Genomic DNA, 12598 nt, shown 5'->3' with positions numbered 1-12598 from the left:
AATGAGGTGTACTCTGGTTGGAATTCAATTGATACTGGAATGGAATGGCTGTCAGACATGTAGAGAAGCTGATTTTTATAAAACTGTGAAGTGGTTTCTTAATTTTTGCCTGAGTTGTATATAAATTTATATATATATATATATATATATATATATACATAACGTGTATATACAGAGGGTGAAATAAGTATTGAACACATCATCAATTTTCTACATAAACATATAACTATTGTCATGAAATTCTCACAAAATGTTGTCCAATCCACACAGACAAAAACATCAAACCATAGATGTCCACAAATTAAGGTATGTGTAATAATGAGAAATGATACAGGCAAAAGTATTTAACACGCTTACAGAAATCTATTTAATACTTTGAACAAAATCCTTTGTTGGTGATGACAGCTTCAAGACACCTCCTGTATGGAGAAACTAGTAGCAGGCATTGCTCAGGTGTGATTTTCTCCCATTCTTAAACACAAACACTCTTTAAATCCTGAAGGTTATGTGGACTCCTTCTATTAACTTTGAGCCAATCCATTTCTGGGGTTTTTTGTCCAATTTGCCTTTTTTTCCTCTGTATTTTTTGTGTTGTTCCAATACACACAAAGGAAATAAACATGTGTATAACAAAACATGTGTAATTGCAATTATTTTCTGGGTGAAATACTTCTTTTTTTTGCAACAATTTCAAAGATGCCAGCACATTTTCTGCCATGACGGCATATACTGTATATACTAATATATATATATATATATATATATATATATACACATATATACAGTACATATATATGTATATATATTATACACTGTATACAGTATATAATCGATGCACAACACAATTGCAGGATTAAAATCTACTAGGTGCAAACAATCTACAAGCCTTTATCTCTGGAGGTAAACTGAAAAATGGCTGATGAGCAACTGCACAGGGCGGAAGATTAACCCCTCAATATCTTGACCCAGCGTGTGGGGTGCGTGTTCTATCATGGTGATCTTTTATTTTTCCCGGCCATATTTTAGTTATCTCTGATTGTGATGTGGCAGGAAGTGGCTGATCTTCTTGTTTGTGTTTGGAACTTTAGAGGAAGTAAGTAAGGGGGAGGCAGAGAGGAGAGAAGCAGAGGCAGCAATTGTCCGGATGGTTTTCAGGGGTGCGTAGGCTGTTCACAAAAGATTTATATCCGTGTAAATAAAGTGAGATACAATTAAAAGTCAGATGGCTGGAAACCATCAGAAAATAGCTGAATTTTTATTCTGTTCACATCCCACAACCATGACCTTATTTACAATCTGGTACAATTTTATTTGCAATGTGACATGTCATGAAGAATAGAAATATATCTGCAGCTGTGAATGTCCTAATAATAATCGTAGACATGACGTGGAGTCATAACTGCCTGCTGAACAGGCACATTTTATACAGCCAGAGGTCTTACATGAGTCTCAAGAGGGTTCTGAACTTGAGAACATGTTGGTCCCAACTTTCTAATTTGTAAACTTGAAGAATGGACAGTGCGTATTATGTGGCCAGTGGACAGAGAAGGATTTAGTTTAGCTCAGTTTGGACATCACATATTACAACTTTTTACAATGGCGCCAGAACTCAGACATTGAGGCACTGTCATGTCATGTACATTTTTTCCATCACATTCATCTACCTTTTCATTTTTTTTTCTACATGGATTCTGCCTCATCAGATGGGGCAAGTAATGAGAAGTCATTGTTTTCAACATAAATGTGGATCCCAGAGATGAGAAAAAAAATAGTGATCAACTGACCATCTAATATGTTTGGTGGTCTTCCTCTTTTCCATGACAAATAAGATGTTTAAGACCCTGACCCTTTTGTTCTCAAGGAAAGATGAGCTGCTGCTCCAGATGTCCGACAGTGACGTATTCCACTCTCCCCATCCACAACAGATACACACATGGGGAGACAGATGTTCAATCACCTAAGGTGTATGGCACTGGCGGACACAGACAGAAAAGGGCCCCTGTATAAAAACAGAGTATGGGCCCTTTTCAGTCCAATATTTCATCAGGATGCACAATTCCACCTGCTTTGGACTTGCAAATGGCCCCCTTACCTCCTGAGTCCCTGTGCGGCTGCACAGGTTGCACCAATGGTAAGTCGGCCTCTGGTGTATGGGATCCGTTACAAGGGCCACAGGTTTAATCAAAGATAGCCAATTCAAGGTCAATCCCATATTGCTGAGCTTTTCACCTTGCACCAAGTGGTTATACGAGGTGAAGAAGTGACATAAATAATGATAAAAGTATCATCATTCAGAATAAATCTCAGGGCATGTTTCCACGGGCCGGATTACATCAGGAATTGCTGCGGATTGGACGCTGCCAACAGCCGCAGCGTCCAGATGTTACAGCATAGTGGAGGGGATCTTAAGTGCGTGCAGGGCTGGACATGCAGCGGGTCTTTATAGACCGCAGTGTCTATTTATCTTGTAGAGACGCTCCGGCTCCGCACGATAAATAGCCCAGTCTATGGATACGATGCGGTGATGCCGCATGTGTTCAATGAGCACATGTGGTATCACCGCACGTACAAAAGGGGCGGTCCTTTGGGCGGAGCGGGGTTTCCGCAGCATCCAAAGCGCCTGCAATCCAGCTTGTGGAAACATACCCTTATTGTAAGATTTAATAGGCTATGTTTTATAAATTAAGACAGCATGGATGACATGAAAAAGACAGAATGGATGACATGAAAAAGACAGCATGGATGACATGAAAAAGACAGCATGGATGACATGAAAAAGACAGCATGGATGACATGAAAAAGACAGCATGGATGACATGAAAAAGACAGCATGGATGACACTTCTACACACTGCTTACTACTGCATACAATCTAGTAAATGAGGATCACTCAATGTCTCCAATTTCTGGGCTTCGCTCAGTTACATAGAGGATGTCAGCAACCTTGTTAGTTAAATATTACACATATAGGAGACCCCTAACAGGTTAATGAACCACATGACTGACATAACACTAACAATACTAAGCATTGGTGTGTGAACCGTACCAGCAAGTAGGTGGAAAAATAATTAACCTTTACACTATAGCCCTTCACATTCTGAGGTCCAACAAAATTATGTTCTGACTTTGTATAAGCAAATCTAGCGATGTCTGTGAATCTTTACTTCTTATATACCTTCCTCGACAAAATAGAAAATGTGGGATATACAGCCTATATTGAAGCTGCATGTTTGAATCACAAAAACATTTTAGACAATTTAGGGTTCTGTGCAACAGAGCTTAGAGGGCTTATTCTGTTTTTAGTTGTATCTATTACCCAGGATAGGACATGGATGCTGGATTGGGGAGAGAAGGGTGGGCTCCCAAATGAACTAATCAGTGAATTTTTCAGGTTTTTGCTATGCAATCTGAGGGCAGTATGAGGTAGGGTTTAAAACACTGAATTCAGCGATGTGTCACTTGTTAGGCTGTGTGCTATTGTTTACTTCCATTGAAGATTTTATCACTAGTACATTATCATTTCTGGAAGCTAGATGTCCACACCCTTTGACAGGCAGGTCACTGTCAATAGACAATTACACAGTAAGCTGTGATGTGGGCGGGGATAGCTTTCTCAACTCTGCTGCATAACACTTTGATTGTGTCACAACTGCTGCACCCAGTAAACTAAGTGATACATCACTGGAATCAGGGTCTCTTTCTCTACATTATGCTGCTCCCAGATGAGGTGGTAAAATTATAGTGACAGATTCCCTTTAAACTGTTTAATTAGACTCACTAGGAGCCAAAGGTGTGATTGGATTAGACAGTGCTGGCATCCTGGAGAAGCCTGGCTGGAGCCACCACCCAGACTGGTACGGACACTGAATGGTGAGGCGCTCGGCACTGTAGACCTGAAAGTGAAAGATAAACTGAAAGATATGTTTAGTGGCCATATGATTTAGGGATTTTGTTTAGTGCTATATCGTGACTTAATTTTCCATGTGGTCAGTAAATAATGCAAATTGAGTAGGGCATTTGAGAGCAATGAAATGGTTGCATATAATTTACCATGTCTTTATAGGGCATGCACCAAGTGTTTTGAACTGATACTCTCATTAACGAACAGCTGCTCTATTAACTCAAAAGGCACCAATAGGCAATGTTTAAAAAAAAATTAATTCGATCTTTATTAAAAGAAAAAAAAAATAGTAATATTGCAATTTTCAATTTTTGGCCACTGGGGCTTTTTTAAATCCTTTATTTCCTGTCCGTTCAGGTGGAGTTTACTAGAGTTTTCTTATCAGCAGAGGCCGGATTACAATGACAGGTGACACCTCTATGCACAGATGGCACAGAATCCGCCAATCACAATAGGCGATGTCACAGCTGAACCTGCTTCCCTTTGCACACACTCATTAGATGCTTCAATACAGTACATAGATAGGGTTTGGATCTGACCATTGTGGCTAATGTAAATGTCTTGGTTCCTGGAACAAATGGAAGTATGAATTTAAAAAAGCCCAAGTGGCCAATATGAAAATTACGAGAGTTCTATATTTAATCTTTCGTGCAGGTTGTAATATGTAGAAAAAAAACACATTGCCAAAAATTAAGGGTAACATCTCATGTTAAAAAAAAAAGCTTTAACCTGCAGATTTTGGGTTATTCTGCAGGTTAATAGCGTCCTGACACCGTGCGGCTGCTGCACCGAGAGCCTCGCTGCAAGGAGGAAATTAACTTTGTTCCCCTAGCAGCCCCTGCTTTCAGTCATAGGGATGGCGGCGCCATTGTTTCAGTCACGGCTCGGTACATAGTGAGCGCAGGTTGTAACCCTGTCCTGGCAGTGATTGACAGCCGGCTCTTCATTAGAGCCAGCTGTCAGTCAGCGCAAGAGGTCGTCCTCTATGCACAAAGTAGTGGCTGAAACCGTACCGGCTCCACCCCTATGACTAAAAGTTTGAACCTGCTGGGAGGCACTTGAAAATCCCTGATGACACATATGGTCATGAAAGGTCACTCAATATCGATAACCCATCCATCAACAAATGGATGTAAAACTGATCAGTAATTCAAGAGAATAGGAGATGATCTGCAGCACTCAACAGGGGCTGCTACACATTGCATCAAACTGTCCAAAGCATTACACCTTAAGGCTATGTGCACACGGTGCGGATCCTCCCGTGGATTTTTCCGCGCGGATTTTACTAAATCCGCAGGTCAAATGACCTGCATTTTTCCTGCGGATTTCTTCCTTTTTTTTGCGGTTTTTGTGCAGTTTTCCATCTGCGGATTTGTAGAATGGAGCAGGTGGAAAACTGCAGCAAAACCGCACAAAAGAAGTGACATGCTGCTTTTTTTTCCGCACAAAAATCGCGCGGAAAAATCCGCAGCATGTGCACAGCGTTTTTTTTTTTTACATAGGCTATAATGGTACTGTACATCACCTGCAGTTCTGCTGCAGATCCGCAGCGGATCCGCAGTAGAAACCGCACCGTGTGCACAGAGCCTAAAACTGAAATAATTAAATGACTGAGCAGACTACAGAACAAATAAATCATTAAAGAGAGGGAAGGTATGCATTATTACATTCAACATTCAAGTAAGGGTAAGATTTCCAAAACTTACTCCAAAAAGCGGGTGATGTAGTCTCTGCTGCAGCGTGACCAGGTGAGAGGAGATGTATCATACAATAACTGAGGAGACATGATGTGTGGTCTCTTTCCCTTGGGTTCACAATCATTCCCAATGCCATCATGCTGTACCCCGAAACTAGGTCATAGAGAAATAAGAGTTATTCAAGGTAGCTGAGCTAAGAAAAGGCGCAGTTTACAGATATATATATATATATATATATATATATATATACACACTGCAACTAACCCAAAGACTACGGTGCACTATCCTCCTTACAAAGACTGCTAGCTGGCATATGGAGACTCACAGGGCAGGCAATGCTTCCTGGACAAAATGTATGCAAATGAACTCTTCCACCCCATCTAGAATTTGCATAAAATGTGAGATGTCATGAATGACTATCGCCCACATATAGGATATATAATGTAAAACTCCACACACAGTAGATAGCTGTCAGCCGAATGGCGGTTTAGCCGATCGCTCAGCGGGCAGTTATCTCACGTGGCTCTACTATACACAGAAGCGCCCACTCTTACAAGCACTTGTTGTGTTCTTGTCAGACATCTCTGGTGCCAGGTTATCACTTACAGAACAAAAAGATCAAAAGGATCGGCAGTCTGAAATCGGACATGCCATATCCTTATCATAGAGAGGCCATATATATTTTGTATGGACTAGGTAGAAGCTACCTTGCATAGAAAAATAAAGGAAAACATTTGTTCAGGCTGTGGAAACCCTTTATTAACACTCTAAGGCCTTCTTGATGCTTCCGTGTTTTATGTCCGTATGCAGTCCGTTTTTTAAGGACCACAAATACGGACATACTCACACCCCATTGTATTCAAAGGTAGTGCGCAGGTTTTTACACATACCGTGTATCCATGTGAAAAACCCACAGACATGTCAGTTTTTTTTGCGCAGCACAAACAAAATGCATGCTGCACACTGATGACATACGGATGGCATCCGTCACCGCCGGTAATTGAGGCTGCATTCCTATACTTCACTGTGAGCGGCCCAATGAACTGTGGTGACTTCAAGGAGATTACCGCTAGCACCTTGAGAATTTTCTGTCTTTTTAGCCTTTGCTGGTTTGAATTTATAGTAGGACCCCATGTCATTTTTTTCTGGGGTCCCCCATAAATTCACCAGGACAGACGAAGCAAACTGCTGTTAGCTTTTTTAATAGCCTGGAAATCTTATGGGTATTGTCCCTTGTCCCAGGTTATTAAAATCAGCCTCCAGCTGTGACCTTTCCCTCTGCTGGTTATGAAAAAATGCGCAGGAGCCCATACCATTTTTTTTTAATTAAATTCTTTATTTAACACAGGAGGTACCCAGCTTTTGCTGAATATAACTCCCATCATTGTCTCGTGGTCACGCTGAGATCAGCACGAGCAGGAGGCAACGATGAGAGCAGCCTTCGGTAGCCAGCCGGCACGAGTGAACAGCGCGAACTGTACCGCATGTTCCCAGGCACTGGTGCAACTTTATTGACTGTCTAACTTTCGTCCATAGCAAGAGTTTGTTGGAAACAAATACTGCGTTTCCAGAAATTTGGAAGATCCATACATCTTTTCCTCCTTCACCCCTCCCTTCTCTTTAAACAGTGAATTCTCAATTACACCCTGGTTCCCCTTAGGACTTTTAATTGCAAATTCCCCTAGAGAACTATCCTCTTATACGAACCAAATGGACTACTTCCCTGGACAACTACAATGACAGTACATGTTTTAGGATTACTGAAAAATTGTTCTGTAATCCACACAATATGAAAAAAAAAATCACCTGTGTCCTAATTCATGAGTGACAGTAAAGGCCGTTGGCAGACCCGTGTCTTCATTTATGTTACAACTGCGGTGTGGTTGGCACATTCCAGACACATGAGAAAGACCTAAAGTTTCACATGGGCGATTCATAGAGGCACAGATGTCTTTTCTAAAAATAAAATAAAAAGCAGGTAATACCGTGTAGGTATATATGAGGTACATGGGTCAAAGTTTGACCTGCTGTTTGTCTTGAGTTAGATGTGCACTATGGTCATCTATTTGTACTAGGTGGGCATTATACTAATGGTAGCTGTAATGTGTCAATAAGACGCTATGGAAAGTAGAATAATGTGGTCTTGGTGGTCTTTCAGTATTTAGTGACCTGGTTAGAAGAACGGCAACATCATGATGTAACGGATGATCTTCACTTTTCATGTTCATGCCCTTCTGCCATTTGCAAAAGCTGCGCAGAGAGTTGTCAGCATGATGTGAAACCTTCAGATCCTCCTTAGAAATGAGAAGACCATGACATATTAAAAACTAGATGACCAGCCAACTTCTACCTTGCCACCCCTCCTTCACTTCGGTTCCGCCCTTAGTCATTCTACATTTCTCTCTATGTACTTTCGTTAGATATTGCACAACCGGATATCATCTCATTCCCTTAGTCATATCGTGTTTTACCCTTCGTCCAACACGTTCTCGCAGCTAATCAACTACTCTAAACTTTTCACCTCCTTCATTCTGTTGTTCCATAGCCCAAAAGGTGGTTGAATGTCAAATAGGCTGCCTCTTTACATTACCTCATCACTCTCCAGTAGGATCAGTCGTACAACAACGATGTTTATCCTGTTCCCAATACTAGCATCATGGAAAAGCCCAGCTACCTATTAAAAAGAAATCAGTCAAGGTATATTCAATACATGGAAGATTTTTGCGATGACCACTCCAAAGGTGCATACAAACATATTATGAGACAAAAATGCATAGTTTATGCTCGAACCAAAATCTATCACGCAAAATTTGGCCAAAGGAGTAGTCTTCTCAAAAAAGTCGACTTTTGGGGAAGTTTCATTGCATATTGCAAAAGTAATATGAACAAATATCCATTTATTCTCACCATATTCATAATGGTCAGTACGTAATTTTCTACTTTGTTTTTTCCATGATATTCCACCATCTTCGAGTCAGCAACAACCAGGGTTTCCACCCACTTTTCCTTGCTAATGGATCGTCGAGATATAAGTCGCTCTCTTCTTTCTCGTGCCTTTGACTGTTCCCAGCGCTCCCGTCTCCTCTCCCACTTATCATGGGAGTCTGGATACTCTATCAAAGCACAGATTGTAGATCTGTGTTCAGCACTCTTGTCAAAACAGTAAGTCTCACATCGATATATAATATAAGTCAGGGTCGGACTTAGAAGAAGTCTTACCCTTAACACCGCAGCTGCTGTATCCTGACTCCCATCCTTCAGTCAAGTGACGTCGGAAGATCCGATGAGGCATTCCTTTTTCGAAAGAGGGCACTTCTGTTGCCACCGGTTCTATAAGGAAATCCTCGTGTTCCAACTGGAAGACACCTCTCTTGTGGAAAATGAAAACATGAAGATAAAAAAGAAAATAATGTTAAGTGGCCAATTAAACAATTTTGTTGGTCATTTTGTTAGTCAAAGGGTAATATAAGTGTAAGAGAATAACCTGGGGGGCAAAGATGGAACTTTACGCCTGATGATTGGCAAGACAATACAAAACAAACAGATGTTTAAATTTGTCAGGCACAGAACACCTGGCATCTTAGTCAGACCTGAAACACTTTGTCTGACCTTGAACACCTGGGATTAGACATCCCTCACACATGTCAGACTCTACACACCTGGGAAACCCTCATCAGACAAACCAAATCCCATTCCTTCTGAAAGATAACTAACAATGAGACGCTATGTAAGATGTGGCTGCAAGAACTATAGATTCTACTAATCCATTCTAAAAATTTATGGAAAATAAAGAAGGAAAAATGAGCTCGTTCCCACAGACAGCAATAAATGCAATGGTTCTGCACTTACCAGACCACTGCAGATACTGATAGCAGCATTTCCTACATGGTGGTGGTGGGTCTGTACTTCACCCTGCATATGGCATAAGCTGGAGGGTCGACTGCTAATTTTTGACTCACGGATGCCTCCATTACGCCACTCACTTACGAAGCCAGGGGCCAGCAGTTGGTGGTTCTGACTGAGGTTGAAGGTCAACTCAACTCCTTTGTACTTAATCCCATAGTAGGTTGAGGAAGTAGTCATTGAAGAAAGTCCCCTCTTCTGTAAATTACGGGGAGTTAGGTCATAGGTTAGGAAAATACCATGTTCGTCTACTCGTGCAGGATGAACAATGTCTGCATCCAGGGAAAAGCTGAGCGGAACATCTGCGAAGACAAAAGTTGAGTTGGTCATCATACTCATATTTAGATTTTATTCAATGCCCATTTTTTATTAGAAAGGTGTGTGTGTTGTGGTTAAAACAAGGTCACCATACTGTACATATTCTCTATACGGTGACTAAAGATGGCATGTATTACAAAGGTGGTGAATGTATAAAGATGTTCTCTTGGAATCACTTATTATGTACTTCCTCTATGTCACGTTTACTGTGACCAATACCATCTGGCTGTCACTCGAGGTAACTAGAGCAAAATGCTATCTCTTGTCTTGTTTTTGGATATTGATGAATATTCTGATAAATGAGAGAATAGCCAATAACCAGAAAAAAATAATTATCTTAATTATCTTTACTACTATAACAATATGTAAAGGGCTGCCTGGTCACTTAAAGGTAATCTGTCACCAGGTTTCTCACATTTCCAGCACCGTCCCCATCTATTCCCAACCTGCACAAACCCCTTATCCTGCTGATAACTCATAATAATGCCTTCTGTGTGCCCCTTTGACAGTCAAAATAACCACAATGCCCCTTTATTATTATTATTTATTTATATAGCACCATTAATTCCATGGTGCTGTTCATTAGACAGGATTACATCAAAATAAAAATGTCACTAAGACCTGTTTCACACTTCAGTTTTTTGATGTCAGTCAAAATCCGCCACTTTTAGAAAAAAACGGCGGATCCGTTTTTTTCCCCCATAGACTTGCATTAGCGGTGGATTTTGACTGATGTTCGTCCGTCAGATCCGTTTTTTGACGGATCCGTGAAAATTTTAGCATCTCCCAGGCGGAAGAGATGGACGATGCAATGTTTTTTTGCAGCGACAGTCCGCTATTTTATAGTGCGCATGCCCGGCAGATTTTCCCTGCCGAGCATATTAACCCTAAATACCGATGTGGAAGCGCCGAAAAAATCTCTCTCTCTCTCCTTCCCAGACCGCGGTTACTTTAAATTTCGCCCACATGCCGACTCCAGCGGATCCGTACACAACACGGATCCAGTGACGACCATTTGGCCCACAACGGCAGCGGATCCATTTTTAACAGCTCTGGCGAATTTGGCCTTCTGTCAAGAAACGGAAATGTGAAACCGGCCTTACAGTAAACAAAACTAACAATGACAGACTGATACAGAGGGAAGAGGACCCTGGCCTTGCGGGCTTACATTCTACAGGATTATAACAATCTATACAATAAGCTATAACAATAAGTTACAACAAACTATAACAATAAGTGCCCACTTAACATTTAATAATGTTCCGCGTCTTCCCTCTTCCCAGTTTGATGTTCCCCTCTACACAGTATAATGCCCCCACACAGTATACTGACCACTTAGTAGACCCCAAACTATTTGATGGCTTCAACACTGTATGATGGCCCCCACTGTAATCCCCACACTGTATGATGGCCCTCTCACTGTACTATGGCCCCCTAAATAGCCTCGATATAGTTTAATGCACCCCATAGACCTCCATATAGTATACTGCCTTCCCCATAAACCTGCATATAGTATAATGCACAACCCATATGCCTCCATATAGCATAATGGACTCCCCATAGGTCTCCATATAGAGTAATCCACTCCTCATAGGCTTCTATACAGTATAAGGCACTCTCCATAGACCTCCACAGTATAATACACTCGCCATAGGCCTCCATACAGTATAATGTACTCCCCATAGAACTCCATACAGTGAAATGCACTCCCCATAGGACTCCATATAGTGTAATGCATTTCCCATAGGCTTCTAAATAGTATAATGTATTTCTCATCGGCCTCCATATAGTATAATGTACTCCCCATAGGCCTCCATATAGTATAATGCACTCTCCATAAGCCTCCATATAGTATAATGCACTGCCCATAGGCCTCTGTACAGTATAATGAACACCCCACAGGCCTCTATATAATATAATGCACTTCCAAAAAGCCTCTATATAGTATAATGCACTCCCCATAGGCTTCCATAAAGTATAATGCACTCCCCATAAGTCTCCATATAGTATAATGCACTCTCCATAAGCCTCCATATAGTATAATGCACTGCCCATAGGCCTCTGTACAGTATAATGAACACCCCACAGGCCTCTATATAATATAATGCACTTCCAAAAAGCCTCTATATAGTATAATGCACTCCCCATAGGCTTCCATAAAGTATAATGCACTCCCCATAAGTCTCCATATAGTATAATGCACTCCCCATAGGCCTGTGTACAGTATTATGCACTCCCCACAGGCCTCTATATAGTATAATACACTCCTCATAGGTCTCCATACAGTATAATGCACTTCCCTAAGGCCTCTATATAGTATAATAAAGGCCTCTATATAGTATAATGCACTCTCTATAGGCTTCCGTACAGTATAATGCACTCCCAATTGACCTCCATACAGTATAATGCACTCCCCATAAAAAAATACTGTACTCACCAGTCAACTCTCCTCGTTCCTCCACTGCTCCAAGATCCTGCTCATCACAGCACAGCGGGCGCTATGTACTGACGTCATTGCGCCCACTGTCTGTGTCACTGATGTCAGATGCAGAAGGGGAATGATGGGAGAAGGAGCATGTTGTTCCCTGTCTCATCATTGTTTTCAACAGTGTTGACATCCAGCCAATACAGTTGGAGTTGCGAAGATGGGTAAGGGGCCCTCCGGCTCAAGTGCCCAACAGCGGCCAGATGGCAGGGCAAGGAGACTGAGTCACTCTGCTTTGCTGCAGAGTGTAACTGTATGGATGCACTGCGAACGCTGGTACAGTTACAGTAGCATA

At 41.4% G+C, this 12598-nt stretch overlaps 1 protein-coding gene across 4 annotated transcripts in view; it reads right to left on the bottom strand.

Moving 5' to 3' along the window:
- Positions 1-12598, bottom strand: part of ADAMTS7 (ADAM metallopeptidase with thrombospondin type 1 motif 7) — a 100822-nt gene that overhangs the window by 73472 nt on the left and 14752 nt on the right. For all 4 annotated transcript variants that reach the window (XM_073568987.1, XM_073568985.1, XM_073568986.1 and 1 more), the window contains exons 2-8: positions 9447-9802; positions 8817-8967; positions 8505-8710; positions 8188-8271; positions 7767-7891; positions 7404-7553; positions 5607-5750 (exon numbers count right to left, since the gene is read on the bottom strand). In XM_073568987.1, coding sequence (XP_073425088.1) covers positions 5607-5750; positions 7404-7553; positions 7767-7891; positions 8188-8271; positions 8505-8710; positions 8817-8967; positions 9447-9802 — 1216 coding nt within the window. The remainder of the gene's footprint in view (positions 1-5606; positions 5751-7403; positions 7554-7766; positions 7892-8187; positions 8272-8504; positions 8711-8816; positions 8968-9446; positions 9803-12598) is intronic.

This window comes from Dendrobates tinctorius, unplaced genomic scaffold (genome assembly GCF_039654945.1).
Source record: "Dendrobates tinctorius isolate UK_male_01 unplaced genomic scaffold, ASM3965494v1 ptg000022l, whole genome shotgun sequence".
Lineage (NCBI taxonomy): Eukaryota > Metazoa > Chordata > Amphibia > Anura > Dendrobatidae > Dendrobates > Dendrobates tinctorius.
This window is presented reverse-complemented; position numbering and strand designations above follow the sequence as displayed.